General features: G+C 42.8%; 1 protein-coding gene across 4 annotated transcripts; it reads right to left on the bottom strand.

Annotated features, from left to right (window-relative positions):
* Window positions 1-89: 89 nt before the first annotated feature.
* On the bottom strand, window positions 90-14,930 carry LOC129865814 (cellular tumor antigen p53-like). Of its 4 annotated transcripts, none has more exons than XM_055938831.1 (11): window positions 14,797-14,930; window positions 12,765-12,920; window positions 12,494-12,560; window positions 12,045-12,281; window positions 8,680-8,866; window positions 8,262-8,374; window positions 7,699-7,808; window positions 1,851-1,981; window positions 1,684-1,781; window positions 1,446-1,549; window positions 90-1,280 (listed from the first exon to the last, which is right to left on the bottom strand). In XM_055938831.1, exons 2-11 carry the CDS (start codon window positions 12,821-12,823, stop codon window positions 1,193-1,195), a joined length of 1,194 nt encoding a protein of 397 aa, XP_055794806.1. In that variant the 5' UTR covers window positions 12,824-12,920; window positions 14,797-14,930; the 3' UTR covers window positions 90-1,192. The 4 variants fall into 4 exon arrangements, with proteins under 4 accessions (XP_055794806.1, XP_055794807.1, XP_055794804.1 ...); XM_055938832.1 differs by having other exon boundaries at window positions 12,045-12,251; XM_055938829.1 differs by having other exon boundaries at window positions 1,684-1,981.
* Between the last annotated feature and the right edge of the window lie 5,428 nt (window positions 14,931-20,358).

The raw sequence follows: 20,358 nt of genomic DNA, 5'->3' as shown, positions 1-20,358 counted from the left end.
TAGTCTCTAGACAACCTTGTCAAGCACCCATGTCACCTCGTTCATAACTCAAAAGACTGCAGGTATTGAGAAAAGACTGAGGATTTAAGTATTACTTAAGAAATTGCTTTAATTTGATTGTAAAAGTTCCCTGAAATGTTTCCTTTTCCCCCTAAACAAAATAGAGCCTCATGTTTCAGCACCGAATGACATCAAAAAGAGTTTCCATCAGAGAATGATAAATTAAACAAATATACATGTGCTAAGTGTATCATAATCATAGTATCAGAACTCTTCACAAGAGAGAACTAAAATGGATAAAACTAAAATCTCTTTTTTTTTAACAATGAAAAAACATTCTGATAACAAGAGCGACAAGTTTTTCAAAAAAAGTTGGAAAAGAAAGTCATGGTTTCAGGGGAAGGGATAACAGCAGTTATGTTCAACAGGTATAAAAATACTAACAGCCAACTAGCCAATTAACTGGTAACAAAGCATCGTGCCTAGGCAGGTCAAGATATGAATACTTAATTTAATTGGTCCAAATCATAAAAGCACAAGCTAAAGTGCTGTTTGGGGGGCAGGTGAGGAGGAGGAAGTCCCACCAGATGGTTAAGGCAGTGGGTGGAGGGGTCTTAGCTTACTTACCTAATTCTAAACCAAACCCTAGACCCTACACTTACGCAGTTTGTGTTGTACTGAAATTGTTGGACTGGTATCCGAAATATGGTGAAAATCCCAACATGGTACTTGAGTACTATTTGAGAAGGTCCGGTCACAAATTTCCTAGCTGTCAAAGTTCCGGATGGACAGTCATTCACCGGTATAGAAAAAAATACAATAAAAAAAATAATAACTTTACACAGTTTGAACTGTTTTGAAGCTAATTTCCTGCAATTCTACACATTTGGCCATGGGGCAGAGAGAAAATGTTGCAGTTTTGAAGACAATGATCTGTAATTCCACACGTTTCGCCATGTCTTGCGTGTTCATATGACAACAAATATTAAAATGTCGGTCCGTCTCTATTGACCCCTTTCTGTGTCCAGCGTATGGCTGTCTAGGTGGAGATATTACCATGTTGCTAATATCTATCCTTTCAGAAGTGCCTACATGTAGGGACTAGGGTTTGGTATTGGACATTTAACTTGGGAGTCACAACTTAATGTTGGTCTGGAATAGACCGGAGAATAAGGACAGACGTGTCCTGGCCTTAGTCAGAGTCGCTCCTGTCTTCCTTTGTAAGCAGCCGCTTTCCGCTCTTCGGGGCCATTGCTTCTTGCTTGAGGATCTTAGCGGAACTAAGACAAATACAGGACAAACAGAGGGTGAGACTGTTTAACATTGAGAGGAGAACATGTATGTTACAGGTAATATATGTGGGGGGGGGGTAATGCATGTAAATGGTACATGGGGATTTTAGGGAGAAGTTCCCGTCGTCAGAATGGCTGCCGCTGGTAGCTTACCCTTTCTTCTTGTATTTCTCCTGCTCAGCGGGAGGAATGTGGTCCATCAGCTCCAGACTGTCATTGATCTTCTTGAGCCACTCATAGTGCTCTCGGCCACGGACCTGAGAGAAGAGAGGGAGGAAGTGAGAGAGGATTTCCCTTGGGCACATCCATGAAGTAGAGATACACAAATTCTCCCTCACAAAAGTGCCTCTGTCTGTCAGCTTGTGTGTGTGTGTGTGTGTCATTCCCTCACCTGCAACAAAAATACATTGTCCTTGTCTTCATCCTCGGTGCTGGAGCCATTCTTGATCTTCTTGCTGGTCCCTGGAGGGGGCAGGGCCTGTTGGGACTCTGAGGGGAGAGGAGACAAGGTCAACAATGACATAGGAGACGAGGGTTGAGACGTGGCCCGAGTCTTACTTCTCTTGGCGCCGTTGGTGGTCTTGGTCCCGTTCAGAACTTTGTTTGTGTTTTCTTCCTCGGTCTTGCGGTCCCGGCCGGGACAGGCACACACACGGACCTCGAAACAACGGCGACCCAAAACCTGACCCCTAGAAAGGAAGCAAAGGGGTGAAGAATAGTGAAAGTTAGAGGCAATAAACTCACAGGGAGCCAAACACACTAGGGATATGCGTCTTTCACTTCCAAGATGATTCGATATGCATCTAGATACAGTGCATTCGGAAAGTATTAAGACCCCTTGACTTATTCAACATCGTTACGTTACAGCCTTATTCTAAAATTGATTAAATTGTTTCCCCCCCTCAATCTTCACACAATACCCTATAATGACAAAACAAAAATAGGTTAACATTTTTTGCTAAAAAATAAAAACTGAAATATTACATTTACATAAGTATTCAGACCCTTTACTCAGTACTTTGTTTTAGCAACTTTGGCAGCGATTACAGCCTAGCTCTAGAGTTCTTGGGTATGACGCTACAAGCTTGGCACACCTGTATTTGGGGAGTTTCTCCCATTATTCTCTGCAGATCCACTCAAGCTCTGTCAGGTTGGATGTGGAGCGTCGCTGCACAGCTATTTTCAGGTCTCTCCAGAGATGTTTGATCGGGTTCAAGTCCGGGCTCTCGCTGGGCCACTCAAGGACATTCAGAGACTTGTCCCGAAACCACTCCTGCGTTGTCTTGGCTGTGTGCTTAGTGTCATTGTCCTGTTGTGAGGTGAGCCTTTGCCCCAGTCTGAGGTCCTGAGTGCTCTGGAGCAGGTTTTCATCAAGGATCCCTCTGTACTTTGCTCCATTCAGCTTTCCCCTCAATCCTGACTAATCTCCCAGTCCCTGCCACTGAAAAACATCCCCACAACATGATGCTGCCACCACCATGCTTCTCCAGACATGACACTTGGCATTCAGGCCAAAGAGTCCTTTAGGTGCCTTTTAGCAAACGCCAAGGGGGCTGTCATGTGCCTTTTACTGAGTGGCTAGCGTCTGTCCACTACTATAAAGGCCTGTTTGAAGGAGTGCTGCAGAGATGGGAGAACCTTCCAGAAGGACAACCATCTCCACAGAGGATCTCGGATTCTTGGTCACCTCTTTGACCAAGGCCCTTCTCCCCAGTTTGCCCAGTTTGGCCGGACGGCCAGCTCTAGGAAGAGTCTAAGTGGTTCCAAAATTCTTCCATTTAAGAATGAGGCCACTGTGTTCTTGGGGACCTTCAATGCTGCAGACATTCTTTGTTACCCTTCTCCAGATCTGTGCCTCAACACAATCCTGTCTCTGGAGCTCTATGGACAATTCTGTCAACCTCATGATTTGGGTTTTGCTCTGACATGCACTGTCAACTGTGGGACCTTATATAGACAGGTGTGTGCCTTTCTAAATCATGTCCATTCAATTGAATTTACCAAAGGTTGACTCCAATGAGTTGTAGAAACATCTCAAGGATGATCAATGGAAACAGGATGCACCTGAGCTCAATTTCGAGTATCATAGCAAAGGTTCTGAATACTTATAAAAAAAATAACACGTATTTACATAAATTAGCAAAAACCTGTTTTCGCTTTGTCATTGTGGGGTATTGTGTCTAGATTGATGAGGAACTTATGTTATTTAATCAATTTTAGAATAAGGGTATAATGTAACAATGTGGAAAAAGAAGGGGCCTGAATACTTTCCCAATGCACTGTATATGGGCTACAATACATTTTTAGTTTGAAACAATTCAGTGCGATTAGAGAAACGAATTGATTCAGTGTGATACGATGCACTAACTTCTGTTGCATAAACATTCATTTTCCATTCTAAATTAAAATCTGCTGCTGATGGAGCTCATGAGCTGGGTCTCTCTGAGTTGGATCTGTCCGAGTGGACGTGTGCGCGTACATGCGTAAATTATAAATGATGTGTATGGTTTTGTCTCAAGTTTGGCTTTTGGCTTTTTCGCTCCGGACACTTTATCTGCTCCACCACACACCTATCTGGTAAGGTTGAACGCCTCCTCTCCTACTCAGCCTCCTGACCAAAGCTCTCCCAAGCAGGTGTGACACCTGCTCCTGTTACCTGCTGCTTGGATCCCACCCGGCGATCTACTCCCTGTCTTCCCTGGCCTGTCTCCCAATCTGGTACAGGTACCCCCGCCACACTCCCCCGAGCTTTCGCTTGGCTCCAGCACACACGCACGCCGTAGACTTTGTACTGATCTGAATTTTTACGTAGGCTAATTAACTTGTGAATAATATTATGTAAGCTTTATTCAGAATTGCTTTCCATGAACTAGCATCGTTCTACAATTTATTAATCTCAGACTTTTATAGCCTATTGGACTCAGAGCCACGTTATTGTGTTGGGGCGATTGACTCTCAATTTACAATGTCTAGCCTCAAGCTATTTCACTTTTTTATTGTGCTATTTGCTCCATGACTCCTGCATGCTTTGTTGAGTATATAGTTGCTCATTTACCAGAACGTGGATTAGACAATGTTCGTTCCCACCCTCGCGACAAACTTCTTTATTGGTTACATGTACTCTAGGCCTCCCATCCTATTCTAACCCTCCCTCGCTGGCTTTGTACTCATGTTACCTGATGAAATTGCTGTACAATATGATCTTGTTGCCATCTAATGCACATTCAAATGTCATTAAAAATATCAACACTACAGAGCTCTCCCTGTCCTCTACCGTGCCCTGGAAATGTGCATGAACACCCTGGCCCGTCTACGGTTGCTAGTCACAATTCTGAGATTTGCTCTGATGATTTCTGCCCGTGTAAAAGCCTTGGCTTTCTACACGTTAACACTAGACGCTTATTACCTGAAATGGATCAATTGAAAGTGTGGGTTCACAGCTCCAATCCAGATATGTTGGTCATTATTGAGACGTGGTTAAGAAAGAATGTTCTGATGTTAAACTTTCAGGTTATAACCTTTTTCGGCAAGACAGATCTTCCAAAGATGGGGGAGTGGCCATCTATACCAAGGATCACCTTCAGTGCTCGGTTGTCTCCACCAAATAGGTCCCCAAACAATTTGATTTGCTGGTTTTAAGCATTAAGCTTTCAAATAGCTCTTTGTTGACTGTTGCTGGGTGCTATCATCCTCCATCAGCACCAGCCTGTACCCTACCTGCCCTAAGCTCTCTCATGGCCCTTTACACCAAGTCTTAATTTGTCCTGCTAGGTGACTTAAACCGGGACATGCTTAAACCACCTGGCCATGTCTTAAAACAATGGGACTCCCTAAATCTCTCTCAGATCACCAATCCCACATGGAATGATCCCAAACACCAAGAAAAGTCTACTCTCCTTGACGTTATCCTCACAAATAATCCTGATTGGTATCAGTCTGGTGTTTTCTGTAATGACCTTAAGTGATCACTGTTTTACTGCTTGTGTTTGTAATGGCTGCTCAGTGAAAACGACCTCTCCGGATTCGTCATAGACGCTTGCTGAAAAGCTTTAATGAGCTAGCCTTCCTTCATGACCTGGCCTGTAAATTGGTATAGAATCAGCTTGATCAACCTTTGTTGAAGATGCTTGGAACTTCATTTTTTTGTGCATCTTTTCAGTGGCATTGTTAACAAGCATGCCCCCATAAAGAAAATTAACAACAAGATCAGCCCCTGGTTCGACCGTGATCTGGCAGTTACTCCACCTCAAGAGCACCATTTGGCGAAAGGCTCTTATAAAGAGCGTATGGCTGAGCTCTTTAAAAATAACTTTATTAAGTCAGGATTCCTATTTGACTCAGACACGCCTCCTTACCCACCCAACACTTCATCTACCAGCCCTTCTAATGTGACTATCCCCAACGCTCCACCATCTTTTCCCCCTGCCACACAGCTTCTCCCTAAACTTGTTTCTTCTGTGTGGTTGTAGTGGTTGGAAGGCAGCCACGGTGCGTCCTTTATTTAAAGGGGGAGATCAATCTTGACTGTTATAGGCCTATTTATCAAAAGTGTTGGAAAAACCTGTCAATAATCAACTGACTGGCTTTCTTGATGTCTATAGTATTATCTCTGGTATGCAATCTGGTTTCTGCTCAGGTTATGATTGTGTCACTGCAACCTTAAGGTCCTCAATGTGACCATTGACTGTGACTAAGCAATGTTGTGCTGCTATCTTAATGGACAAAGCTTTTGATACGGTACACCATTCCAAACTTCTGGGTCGGCTAAGGAGTATTGGTGTCTCCGAGGGGTCTTTGGCCTGGTTTGCTAACTACCTCTCTCAAAGAGTGCAATGTGTAAAGTCAGAAAATCTGCTGTCTCAGCCACTGCCTGTCACCAAGGGAGTACCCAAAGGCTTGATCCTAGGCCCCATGCTCTTCTCAATTTACATCAACAACATAGCTCAGGCAGTAGGAAGCCCTCGTCCATTTATATGCAGATAGTCTTCTACTCAGCTGCCCCTTACCCGGATTTTGTGTTGTAGAGAGTTCAACAAAGCTTTCAGTGTTCACACAGCTTTCTTTGCCGTTAATATTGTTCTGAACACCTTCGAAACAAAAAGGTATTGCGGTCGTGTAATAAGATTTCACCACTGTTTCATAATTTAATGGTGTAGACCAGTGTTGGGCAAACGTTTTGGCTCGAGGGCCACATCGGGGTTTTGAAATTCAACGGAGGGTTGCATTTTTTGTGGGACCAATTGTTTGTTAAAATCAATTTGCGGGGGCCTCCCAAGTGGCGCAGGGTTTTAAGGCACTGCATCGCAGCGGTCGTCACTACAGACCCGGGTTTGATCCCAGGCTGTCACACAGCTGGCCGTGACTGGGAGACCCATTGGCCCAGCGTCGTCCAGGTTAGGAGAGGGTTAGGACAGACTGAGATTTCCTTTTCCCATCACGCTCTAGTGACTCCTGTGGCGTACTGGGCGCATGCACGCTGACACGGTCACCAGGTGTATGGTGTTTCCGCCGATACATTGGTGCGGCTGGCTTTCGGGTTAAGCAAGCATTGTGTCAAGAACCAGTGTGGTTTGGCTGGGTCGTGTTTCGGAGGACGCACCGCTCTCGACCTTCGCCTCTCCCGAGTCCGTGCTGGAGTTGCAGCGATGAGACAAGACTAACTACCAGTTGGATAACACAAAATGTCTCACGGGCCGGTTTGAAGTGCCCGGCGGTCCGTACCCCCCCCCCCCGGTTTAGACCGTTTGGAAGTTGACAGTTTTACTTCCCATGCAGTGCGGGTAGCTTAGGCTACTTTTATTCCGGTACAACAATTTTCAACACTACATTTTATAAAAACATAACCGAGCAAATTTCTTGATTGTCACAACAAAAAATACCTAATATTGCGCATGCTATTTTACAAATATTTGCATGCTGACAGTGACATGCAAATATGGCAGATCAGGAATAGGCCTACTTTTCATTGCTCAGTGCTCGTAGCTGCGCACAGTATGCAGTTTTACTAGGCTACTGATATTTCCTGTGGTTGTTCGGCATGCAAAATGACTTGTAGATCAATGACTGTCAAAACAATGACATGCTGAAGGCACGGACGCAGTTGTCACAAAATATGGAGGTATTTTCGGAAGGTAGGAAGTAATTTAGCACCAAAATAGTTTTTACAGGCGATTCATAACGTTGGAAGCAATTTTGTGACAGATGCATGCTACATTCGGATCGTGGTCCCGCTGACAGACGCACGCACTTGTATCTTAAATATTTCAAACGGGGACCGATTCATATTGGTGAATCGTTACATCCCTACAAAACACACATTACGGCAAATGTAACGCAAACTCAGACCCCGATGCGCAATTTCCAAAATAAACAAACTCAGTGAGAAGGGGTAAGGAGAGACACTTACTCCTGGGTCTCCAGGGTCAGGATGGTGAGGATGGGCCGCCTGTTCATACCACCCATGCAACTGGAGTTACACATGAAGTTCAGGAGAACAGTAGTCGTTTCAGAGCCCAGCTATTCAAAAACATATACACAATGTTAAGCTTCACTTGAACGTACATTGACAAATGCAAATCGCCAATGCATTATAGACAGATGTCTCAAAGAAAGTGTCAAGAGAAACGGCAAATAAAATACCATTGATAAAAATGAATAGAACGGGCTTGGAAGCTCAAATCCAGCCAAATTGACTGGTAAACTCATGGGTACATAATGGCTTCCTGGTATGGTGATGTAATGATTTCCATGGTAATGTAGAATGTTCATTCAAATGATACAAACTGACGTGGCTATTTTTTAAATAATTTCATTTGAGTTGATTCAACAAATCGCAGAACAGATTGATGGGGTACACTTCCTGCCTTGCTCATCTGGGTACACTCGCAATGGCCACCAGTCCACCCATTATGCCATCATTTACTTGAATGGGGACGACCGCTCTATTAATTCTCTTTCTATAGGGTATACCTGAGGAGGCTCATAGGGCAGCAGCACACTTTGACGCTTGGTGTTTCCATCCTCCAGGTATTGAGCCCACTGGCTACCCTCCACCCTAATCAGGTGACTCCGGTGGACCACGCCTAGACAGAAAAACAGGAAGTAGACAAGTAGTGAGGGGGAGTCTCCTCTATTCCTGGGACACTTTTACATGGGGAGTGAAGGTATACCTCATCTCTGAGACCATGGGGAATATTATGATCAGATTTGGATGGGTTTCATTTCCTCTTTATTCGTGTACATGGCTAAATACAAAAACTGAGCCAAAATAAAATCATGCATATTAGTCCATTTTTTCTCCACTCTTAATTAAGGGCAAAATACTTATTATATACATCAGTTTTGAATGTTTACCTTAGACTAAAAACACACACCCAAACACACCCACCTTCATTGTTATCTGAGGCGCTCTGGTGGTGGGGGCAGCGCCGGACCACCTCAGAGACATGCTCAGACTTCTTGTAGATAGCGGTGGCCCTGAGGATGGCTCCTGGCGGGGGATCCATGGCCATCAACACCTCCACAGGGCACGTCTTAGCCAGCTGGCAGTACAGCTTGTTCAGCTGCACAGAATACTGGGAGGGGAGAGAAAACAATGAGCAACCAGTTGTATGTGTCTATAGGAATTTTATTTTGTGAAACAAAGTGGTGAATTGAATTGATAAAAAGTGAAGGGGAAAAAAGCACTTTGGTGAAGTTACTTCCCACAGACAGCATTTCACTTAGGCGATGAAAAAAGTAGAGTATAATCTGTTTATAAAGTTTACATAAAATACAAACACTAGCAAAAGGTGGGCTTAACACCTACATGTATAAGATCATAATACACATTAACAATTATATTCATATTCTGAAAAAATCATAAATACCTTGTTTATAACTATACATTTTGACCAAAAGGGCTGCACTTTAACCCTTTCCATAATGCAGGCCTTGTGTGGAACATGCCCTGTCATGTCAGACCCATGCATTACTGCAACCTACCAGCATGCAACTCCTCAGTTCCAATGAATGAGCTAGTTTGAGGGCAGCACACCCTAACTCAAGCCTGATAGACCTATCATAGTACGCTGACATGTGAGTCACTGTGGAAACCTTGCTGCTATTGGCTGTTTTAATCCAAATACTTTTTCGCCAAAACCTTGAGTTTTAGCAAATCGTCACAATGAACTGGATTCCAGTTGAATGCAACCACAGGGGATTAGAATGAGTGGAATATCTTTCATCTCTGTCGGAGGTAAAGTAACTGCAATTTACTATAATGAATTGAAATGAGACCATGGATTAAACTGGTTTGAGCCATTTTACTGTTACTTATTGTGATTGTCAAAAAAGTATATTAATCCAAATAGATGTTTCCCCCAGAAGAGAAACGTCATTCAAAGTTGAAAGAGAGATCAATAGAGAAATATATATAGCATGTGAATATACAGTGAGACAAGGCTACTTAGAGGGTGGGGCTGGACCCCATGGTAGGCTGTGTTTCATTCCTATAGAGTACCACAGTATGTCTCATAATACCCATAAAGCTTAGCAGTCAAACAAGGAAATGGTTCCAACCATTTGTCCACCATCAATTCTTCCCACTGGGCAGTGGTTCCCAAACTGTGGGGTTCATTCCAGCTTTAAACTTCCTCTTGAAAATTGCAATAGTAGAATGCACAAAGTGCAATTTCTATATTTGGCAGTGCATAGTCAGTTTCTCTTGTCATGTTAGTCATTGCATACCTTAGAGAGCTATTTATAACTTGCCAGAAATGTCCACATCAACTAGTCCATGTCAGCTAAAGTGTTTTTAGGTAGATTTTGTAGCCCTTAGATATTGTAATTTGTGTCACTCAAATATCACATGAATACCCATTAGACATGCCAAAACGTATAGAATTGCTAGAAATCGGCTTTAAACCTGCTAAATGTTTACTTTTTAAAGAATCCCATCAGTGATGAAATATGCTCCTTAATATATGGAATCACTGAGGTGGCATCATAGTCAGTAGTGTCGACAAATTAATGCAGGTTCTCGAATGAATCAGTATTTCCTGATTCCTGATTAGTATTTTATTTTTGCAGCACTTGCGTCATCCAGCATGACGGAGACCATGTCTAATGCTGCAGGCAGTATCAGCTCCTCTGCTATGGAGTGTCTTTTTTTGCACTGAGCAATTTGGTACGCCCCTTATATGATGCTAACACTGCTCGCTGGTTTACTGAAGTAGCATTCACAAAGCTGGACAATTGTTGGCAATATTCGGCACGTTTTCGCTGAAAAAACTCAAGCGGCTTATCAGCGTGATTGTAATGTCTTTAAGTGACGCCTTAATTTATTTGGCTTCATGCTGCCAACATTTTTAGACACAGTAAACATACCGGTCTTTCCCCGTCTCCCACCGTAGTCACAGTGAAGCCAAGCGCTACATACGCGTCGTCATATTTCCTCGTCTTAGTTTTCGGGAGACTTACGTTTGTCTCATTATCTCCGTCTCTCCACCTTTCTTTTCATCCCTGTTAAATATTTTTCCATGGTGTCTCTTAAGAGTTTGTTATCTGCACTTCATATCTCCTGCTCTGTGCTGTGTGCTCTTGTTCGGTGCAAAAGAAAACTACTCCCTGCGGCAAAAAAAAAGCATGTTCCCCGGGGTCACACGCGCGCGCCCCGGCATCGCTCCGAGCCCCCCCAGGGGGGCGCGCCCCACTATTTGAGAAGGACTGCTCTAAGACAAGGTGACTTATAATATATCACCTGTATTTACACCTCAAAAATGAAGTGCTAATTAGCTGCTAATGTGGCTATCGTAAAGAACTACAAATGCCGTGATCTAGACAAGACTGCTGAATTGAGGCAAAGCTAAGAATCTTTGGATTAATTATCTAATGTTAGCTAAAATTTGTAATGATTAAATTGGCTAAATGTCTTTAAAATATATAATTCTGTGAACTGTCTTGTGCAAGTTTTAAATGGGGCGGCAGGTAGCCTAGTGGTTAGAGTGTTGGACTAGTAACTGAAAGGTTGCAAGATCGAATCCCCGAGCCGACAAGGTAAAAATCTGTCGTTCTGCCCCTGAACAAGGCAGTGTCCACTGTTCCTAGACCGTCATTGAAAATAAGAATTTGTTCTTAACTGACTTGCCTAGTTAAATGGACACAATACCTGTTAGCAAAGGAGTCAGCTAAAGAAGACGTGCAGGAGCTTGCAGGGATTTGTAGTCTTCCATCATGTCTACTTTGATCCTAATTAGCATTTTCGAAACAGAATAAATGGAGCCGAATATATTGATTAAAATATTAACCTTGTACGAGAGAGATTTACATGCTTACATGCCAGGGTCAGCCCACACAAAACACAGCACTTATTTTATATTATCATGAATTATAAACTGGGTGGTTTGAGCATTGGTATGACAAAATAATTTTACCGTTCTAATTACGCTAATAACCAGTTTATAAAAGGCAACTCTGGGGTTTGTGGTATATGGCCAATACCCTGATGAAGACAGCTTGGCTGTCGAAACATTGGTAATTACATTTTTGCATCTGAGCTCCTAGAATGTGCGGCTCTCCTTTATTTTTAAGTATATGGCCAATATACCATGGCTAAGAGCTGTGTCCAGGCACTCAGAGTTGTGTCGGGCAGAAGAACAGCCCTTAGCCGTGGTATATTGGCCAAATAACACACCACCTCGGGCCTTATTGCTTTAACTATACGTGTGTGTATGTATTCAGGCATGTGCAGTAAGCCATATGCATGATACTCACAGTGGAGGTGACAGACTTGGCGGTACCCGACTTCTGGAACCGCAGCTGGAAGCCGTGCTTCCCAGGGTAGTCGTTGGTGGAGGGGACGGTGGAGGCGGGGGGAGGAACGCTGTCCAGGGTTGACACAGAGGGCTCCACAACCGGGGACTCCAGCAGTTCAAACAGCCCCTCGTCAAAGACCTTGTGGAGAGTCGCGTCGGGAAGGAGCTGTGAGGGAGGTAAGTGGATGCCATTTATCTACAGAGGAGTAAAGCATTCAAGTTTTCAGTTGCTTTTTACATTTCTGTCTGACTAATGAAACAGGAGTGCCCACCATGGATATCAAATTACCAGAGAAAAAAAATGTAACTCAAACAATCACTGTTCTACTAGAGGGGGGGGGGCTCATTAGCCCATTCTAAAAAGGTGTGGCGTCACGTTTACGTCATGAGGTAGACAATCAAACGTACCGAGACATCCAGGTCAGACCAGTTTTGAGTAGCAACCAGTGGAATACTGGGCCCCTGAGGTGTCATACTATAGAAAAGAAATCACCGGATCAGTCATTAGTATGTCCCTGAAAAGACCTATGCAGAAAAGGTGCTGTAATACATTGAACAATGTCTTTGGGCTTCCACTCACACACAACCACCTCGGTCTAGTCTAGAAGTAGCCACATACCTTGGTAGTCTTAAACATACTTCTATAAGTTTGTGGTCCTAAAGATTGTTCAAAACTTACTTGCTCTCCCAAAGCTGCTGGAAGGAACATTGGCCCAGTGGGGGGCTGAGCTCTTCCATCCTGTATCCGTTCCCTTTCTCGACAGCTCACAGAACCGTTTGGGAGGAGAGGATTGGACACAGGGACACAAGGAGGGAGGGAGGAAGGCGATAGGATCTAGGAGAGAGCACACCCATGTGATTAGTTAAGAAAAAAATCTATACTAGTTTTAGCAGCTACCTGTGTCTTCAAAACAATACATTTATGGGATGAGGGTGGAAAGGGGGACAACAGCTCCCAAGTGGCGCAACAGTCTAAGGCAGTGCATCTCAGTGCTAGAGGCGTCACTACAGACCCTGGTTCCAGTCCAGGCTGTATCACAAACAGCAGTGATTGGGAGTCCCATAGGGAGGTGCACAATTAGCCCAGTGTCGTCCGGGTTAGGGTTTGGCTGGGGTAGGCCGTCATTGTAGATAAGAAATTGTTCTTAACTGACTTGCCTAGTTAAATAAGAGTTAAATAAATACATAAAAAAGCTAGAATGCAGACAGGGGATGGATAATGACTGACTGGGTTGTGTAGTTAGCTAGACAGCAATGTGAGCACTGGTGCCACGGTATTGGGCTAATCCTTGGTGTTGCTCAAGTGCCCAGCTAGCTACCCTACGTTTACCAAATAAACACCTCATCTAAATCTATGACTAACTTGCAACCCACCCTATACAGAGAGAAATAATAAAGGCGTATTCTTGTATGCCATGGTTTGTTGGACAGAGCCTATGAGGAAAATGAACGTTGTTGTTGTAGGGCAGGGATCATCAACTAGATTTTTACATTTGTATATGATCACATGCATCTCTCTATTATGTGTGGGAATACTTGGGAACATATATTTTTTTTAAGTAAATCACTTGGAGCTGATTTCCTGGGGGTTTTGCAGTCATGTCTGACATTGAAAATTAAAAAAAAAAATTGCTCAGAAAGCTTGGGGGGGAAATAAAACCACCCGCGGGCCAAATCCAGTTGGGGAACCCTGATCTAGGGTAAAGTTAAATGGATACACGGTGAAAATAAGATTATGGTATACACATTTTAGTCATTTAGCAGACGCTCTTATCCAGAGCGACTTACAGTAGAGTGCATACATTTTATTACATTTTTTACATTTCATTACATTTTACATACTGAGACAAGGATATCCCTACCGGCCAAACCCTCCCTAACCCGGACGACGCTATGCCAATTGTGCGTCGCCCCACGGACCTCCCGGTTGCGGCCGGCTGCGACAGAGCCTGGGCGCGAACCCAGCCCAGCCTGCGATGCAGTGCCCTAGACCACTGCGCCACCCGGGAGGCCACAGGCTTAGGATATCTTATATTTCTTGTTCTATGAGATAACCAGCTAAAGTCCTTTTTTTGTGAATTCTGAAGAATGTATGTAATAATAAAAACGGTTTCATAATTCATAAAAGATCATGTTAACTGGTATAGACCGCTTTCGGTGTTCCCAAACATTGCCGCACGAGGGCGATAAGCGCAAATTGGTGGCCGGACATGGGGGTGTTCGATAAAAGTTATTATTAAAAATATGAATTTCAGAACCCTGCAGAAAGGCCGCAGTTGTACATGAAACACATTGGTACAGATAAGCGTTTTCAGAATTGACATTTTTACAAGTATCGACTGAAGGTGGCTCAATCTGGTTTCTGACATATCGCGTGAGGGGTTGAGCGTTCCTCAGTTATGGCCTAGCATGTCCTAGCTAATTAGCTAGCAGGTTAGACACACAAAACAGTCTGAACAGTAAGCGATTCGTGATCATCATCCAACTTCGATGTCATATAATACTACAATGTGTTGTGGTTAAATTTGTATTAATACAACGAAATACAAGACACACCAAACTTCACCCACCATCTTCAACTAAAATCTGCTAGCTCAGCTGTAAACTTGACTGGCTGTTTTACTAGAATCTCCAATCAACAACGACCACAAACTTTTCCAGGCAAAATAATTTGCTACGCTGCCTAAAATAAATTAAACATGGATTTATACCTCGCCTCCCGTTTATGAATCTTTTCTTGCAGCACCTCGGTTCTCTGTCAATGCAATCCGTAGCAGCTATAAAGCAAAATATTTTGTTTCAGTGAAAAGCGTGCATTTCGGGGATTTCCCCAATAACCAGAATAGGGGAGGGGCTGTGCAGAGTTCACAGGCCACCAATCAGAGGCCGCGCCCACCGAGGTGTATGTTTTTAAATGGGATGGCGCGAAATGTTCCAAAAACAAAATATTAAGTGGACACATTTTACATTTTGGTATTTCTAAAATTATATTGGCTGAATGCAGGAATGAAAACAAATATTGTGGCGTTTGAGGCACATCATTCATTGCACACTGGTTATCATGCGTTGTATTATCACATTGAATTGCATAGTTCATGTTCTGTGATAATAATGTCTGATAATGATGTCTAATTTCTCAGATTATGTGCATGTCCAAAGATTATGAACTCATACAAAATTATTTCATTCAAAATAAAAAAATATAAAAAGTTGCATGGATTTGGAAAAGAAATGCCTGCTCCTCAAAATGTCCTTATTTCAACTTTCATAACGGCTTCATGTAATTTCACCAATATTCATTCTTCCGCCCTAGTTGATATGCCTAAATTATGGAATATTGTTGATGATGAGTTGATAGGCTACTAGCATTGATGGCACTACTAGCACTGCTATTAAGAGGGATAGCTAACTAGCTGACCTTTGAGTGAATATTCAAGCTTGTTTATTTGTCATGTACACATTATATGAGAATAAGAGCACCTCCTCCCAGCTGCCCACTGCACTGAGGCTAGGAAACACTGTCACCACTGATAAATCCATAATAATTGAGAATTTCAATAAGCATTTTTCTACGGCTGGCCTTGCTTTCCACCTGGCTACCGCTAACCCGGTCAACAGCCCCGCATCCCCCACAGCAACTTTCCCAAGCCTCCCCATTTCTCTTTCACCCAAATCCAGATAGCTGATGTTCTGATAGAGCTGCAATATCTGGACCCCTACAAATCAGCCGGGCTAGACAATCTGGACCCTCTCTTTCTAAAATTATCCGCCTAAATTGTTGCAACCCCTATTACTAGTCTGAGATCCCCAAAGATTGGAAAACTGCCACGGTCATCCCCCTCTTCAAAGGGGGAGACACCCAAATTGCTACAGACCTATATCTATCACCACATTCTTATTGGCAGACTCAACAGCTTTGGTTTCTCAAATGACTGCCTCGCCTGGTTCACCAACTACTTCTCAGACAGAGTTCAGTGTGTCAAATCGGAGGGCCTGTTATCCGGACCTCTGGCAGTCTCTATGGGGGTGCCACAGGGTTCAATTCTCGGGCCGACTCTCTTCTCTGTAGACATCAATGATGTCGCTCTTGCTGCTGGTGATTCTCTGATCCACCTCTAAGCAGACGACACCATTTTGTAAACTTCTGGTCTTTCTTTGGACACTTTGTTAACTAACCTCCAGACGAGCTTCAATGCCATACAACTCTTCTTCTGTGGCCTCCAACTGCTCTTCAATGCAAGTAAAACTAAATGGATGCTCTTCAACCGATCGCTGCCCACACTTGCCCGCCCGTCCAGCATCACTACTCTGGACGGTTCTGACTTAGAATATGTGGACAACTACAAATAACTAGGTGTCTGGTTAGACTGTAAACTCTCCTTCCAGACTCACATTAAGCATCTCCAATCCAAAAAATTAAATCTAGAATCGGCTTCCTATTTCGCAACAAAGCATCCTCCACTCATGCTGCCAAACATACCCTCTTAAAGCTGACTATCATATCGATCCTTGACTTCGGCGATGTCATTTACAAAATAGCCTCCAACACTCTACTCAGCAAATTGGATGCAGTCTATCACAGTGCCATCCGTTTTGTCACCAAAGCCCCATATACTACCCACCACTGCGACCTGTATGCTCTCGTTGGCTGGCCCTCACTACATATTCGTTGCCAAACCCTCTGGCTCCAAGTCATCTATAAGTCTTTGCTAGGTAAAGCCCCGCCTTATCTCAGCTCACTGGTCACCATAGAAGCACCCACCCGCAGCACGCGCTCCAGCAGGTATATCTCACTGGTCATCCCCAAAGCCAATTCCTCCTTTTGCCGCCTTTCCTTCCAGTTCTCTGCTGCCAATGACTGGAACGAACTGCAAAAATCACTGAAGCTGGAGACTCATATCTCCCTCACTATCTTTAAGCACCAGCTGTCAGAGCAGCTCACAGATCACTGCATCTGTACATAGCCCATCTGTAAATAGCCCATCCAACTACCTCATCCCCCATACTGTTATTTATTTTACTCCTTTGCACCCCAGTATCTCTACTTACACACTCATCTTCTGCACATCTATCAATCCAGTGTTTAATTGCTATATTGTAATTATTTCGCCACTATGGCGTATTTATTGCCTTACCTCCCTTATCCTACCTCCTTTGCACACACTGTATATATACTTTTTTTTCTACTGTATTATTGACTGTATGTTTGTTTATTCCATGTGTAACTCTGTGTTGTTGTTTGTGTCACACTGCTTTGCTTTATCTTGTCCAGGTCACAGTTGTAAATGAGAACTTGTTCTCAACTAGCCTACCTGGTCAAATAAAGGTGAAATAAAAAAATACAAAATAAAAATATATATACATGGATGCAGAGTGCAATAAACTGCTTAGCATTCTTTCAGGTTCACCTCTGGACAATGCAGCAACAATAGAAAAGTAAGCAATTGAAAACAAAGAGTAGGAAAAATACAAACTTTATGAAGTAAAGATAGAATGGTAATTTAGCTAAAATATAATACAAGAAGGCACTCAAACGAATTGACGTTGGATATTTACACATGCATGTGCAGGACCGGGAAATGATATTGATGGTACCAGCCAGCAGTAGGAACCTAATCCTGATCATAGTAGTAGGCTACTGTATATAGACATATCTAGGATATAGATACCATGAATGGTGTTAGTAAGGTCACTTCAGAGAAATGCAGAAATGCAAACAGATAGAAAATAACTCAATTTTAGTTGTACGGTGCACACAAGCACCTAATTCGATCATAATCATATCTAAATGACAAATACATGCTTAACCATTCTGAATGAGACAGCAGTACTAACTGATTAAATCACAGCTTGTAAAGATCTTATAAGTAATAAGTACTTACTAAACTCTTATAGTTTTAAGTCTTATAAGTCTTGGCCAAGTTTGTGTGAATGGATTTCAGAAAGTGTTATGATTAAGGCATTAATAAAACAAGTCGATCTATCATCATATTATTATTGTTTTACACAGTGTACTGTAGCTTACAGGGATGGGACTGCATAGTTGAAGTCGGAAGTTTACATACACCTTAGCCAAATACATTTAAACTCAGTTTTTCACAATTCCTGACATTTAATCCTAGAAAAAAATGTCCTGTCTTAGGTCAGTTAGGATCACCACTTTATTTTAAGAATGTGAAATGTCAGAATAATAGTAGAGAGAATGATTTATTTCAGCTTTTATTTCTTTCATCACATTCCCAGTGGGTCAAAAGTTCATATACACTCAATTAGTATTTGGTAGCATTGCCTTTAAATTGTTTAACTTGGGTCAAACGTTTTGGGAAGCCTTCCACAAGCTTCCCACAATAAGTTGGGTGAATTTTGGCACATTCCTCCCGACAGAGCTGGTGTAACTGAGTCAGGTTCGTAGGCCTCCTTGCTCACACATGCTTTTTCAGTTCTGCCCACACATTTTCTATAGGATTGAGGTCAGGGCTTTGTGATGGTCACTCCAATAACTTGACTTTGTTGTTCTTAAGCCATTTTGGCACAACTTTGGAAGTATGCTTGGGGTCATTGTCCATTTGGAAGACCTATTTGCGACAAAGCTTTAACTTCCTGACTGATGTCTTGAGATGTTGCTTCAATATATCCACATCATTTTCCACCCTCATGATGCCATTTATTTTGTGAAGTGCACCAGTCCCTCCTGCAGCAAAGCACCTCCACAACATGATTATGCCACCCCCGTGCTTCACGGTTGGGATGGTGTTCTTCGGCTTGCAAGCGGCCCCCTTTTTCCTCCAAACATAACAATGGTCATCATGGCCAAACATTTAAATTTTTGTTTCATCAGACCATAGGACATTTCTCCAAAAAGTACAATCTTTGTCCCCATGTGCAGTTGCAAACTGTATTCTGGCTTTTCTATGGCGGTTTGGGAGCAGTGGCTCCTTCCTTGCTGAGCGGCCTTTCAGGTTATGTCGATATAGAACTCGTTTTACTGTGGATATAGATACTTTTGTGCCTGTTTCATTCAGCATCTTCACAAGGTCCTTTGCTGTTGTACTGGGATTGATTTGCACTTTTCGCACCACAGTACGTTCATCTCTAGGAGACAGAACGCGTCTCCTTCCTGAGTGCTATGACGGCTGCGTGGTTCCATGGTGTTTAAACTTGCATACTATTGCTTGTACAGATGAACGTGGTACCTTCAGGTGTTTGGAAATTGCTCCCAGGGATGAACCAGACTTGTGGAGGTCTACAATTTTCTTTCTGAGGTCTTGGCTGATTTCTTTTGATTTTTCCATGATGTCAAGCAAAGAGGCACTGAGTTTGAAGGTAGGCCTTGAAATTCATCCACAGGTACACCTTCAATTGACTCAAATTATGTACATTAGCTTATCAGAAGCTCCTCAAGCCATGACATCTTTTTCTGGAATTTTCCAAGCTGTTTAAAGGCACAGTCAACTTGGTGTATGTAAACTTCTGACCCACTGGAATTGTGATACAGTGAAATAATCTGTCTGTAAACAATTGTTGGAAAAATTACTTGTGTCATGCACAAAGCAGATGTCCTAACTGACTTGTCAAAACTATAGTTTGTTAACAAAACATTTGTGTAGTGGTTGAAAAACAAGTTTTAATGACTCCAACCTAAGTATATGTAAACTTCTGACTTCAACTGTGTCTACTTTTTGAAACCAGTCCTGCCGTTCGTTACACAAGGACAGATACAGGGAATGGGTCCTAGTCGATGAGAATACATTTTTGCTGAGGCATCTGTGTTATTTGCAGAACAGCGGCGGTGATGGGAATTTCAAACAGAGTAGTTGCCAGGTAAAAACATTGCTTAAATAAAATGCCTTGCAATATTGTGACTCTGGCTGATTGCTGAACTTTGAAAATATCCCATTGCTAGGAACTGATTTAGGTTATCAGGCTAGTCTACTCTTCACACTAGAGTTTGCTCACCATTAGTGAGCTACCACTGTCTCTGCAAAGAGGTACCTGGAACCAAAATAGGTTCTTCAAAGTGTTCTCCTATGGGGACAGCCGAAGAACCGTGTAAGGTTCTAGATAGCACGCTTTTTTTTCTAAGAGTGTGTGTTTGCTCTTATCGTTACAGGTCTAAAGGAGTTGATTATGCAAGTCTAACTAGTTATAACCAGAGTCTTTTATTTAGAATCTAAGTTAAGCATAGATAGACATCCATACTAGTATAGCATGTGCTCCTTTTTTGCCAATATACACCATTGCTTTCTAAGTCTGAGACTTGTTGAACGTACAAT

The sequence above is a fragment of the Salvelinus fontinalis genome, chromosome 11, assembly GCF_029448725.1.
Source record: "Salvelinus fontinalis isolate EN_2023a chromosome 11, ASM2944872v1, whole genome shotgun sequence".
In the NCBI taxonomy this organism is placed as follows: Eukaryota; Metazoa; Chordata; class Actinopteri; order Salmoniformes; family Salmonidae; genus Salvelinus; species Salvelinus fontinalis.
This window is presented reverse-complemented; position numbering and strand designations above follow the sequence as displayed.

What these genes read in the sequence shown, in the direction of transcription:
- LOC129865814 (XM_055938829.1), bottom strand. Translation starts at nt 12,823, where the DNA reads ATGGAAGAGCTCAGCCCCCCACTGGGCCAATGTTCCTTCCAGCAGCTT. An exon ending in CAGCAGCTTTGGGAGAGCAA is followed by an intron (nt 12,561 to 12,764) that starts GTAAGTTTTGAA and finishes TCTTTTCTATAG; the next exon opens with TATGACACCTCAGGGGCCCA. An exon ending in ACAATGTATTTTTGTTGCAG is followed by an intron (nt 1,550 to 1,683) that starts GTGAGGGAATGA and finishes CTCTTCTCTCAG; the next exon opens with GTCCGTGGCCGAGAGCACTA.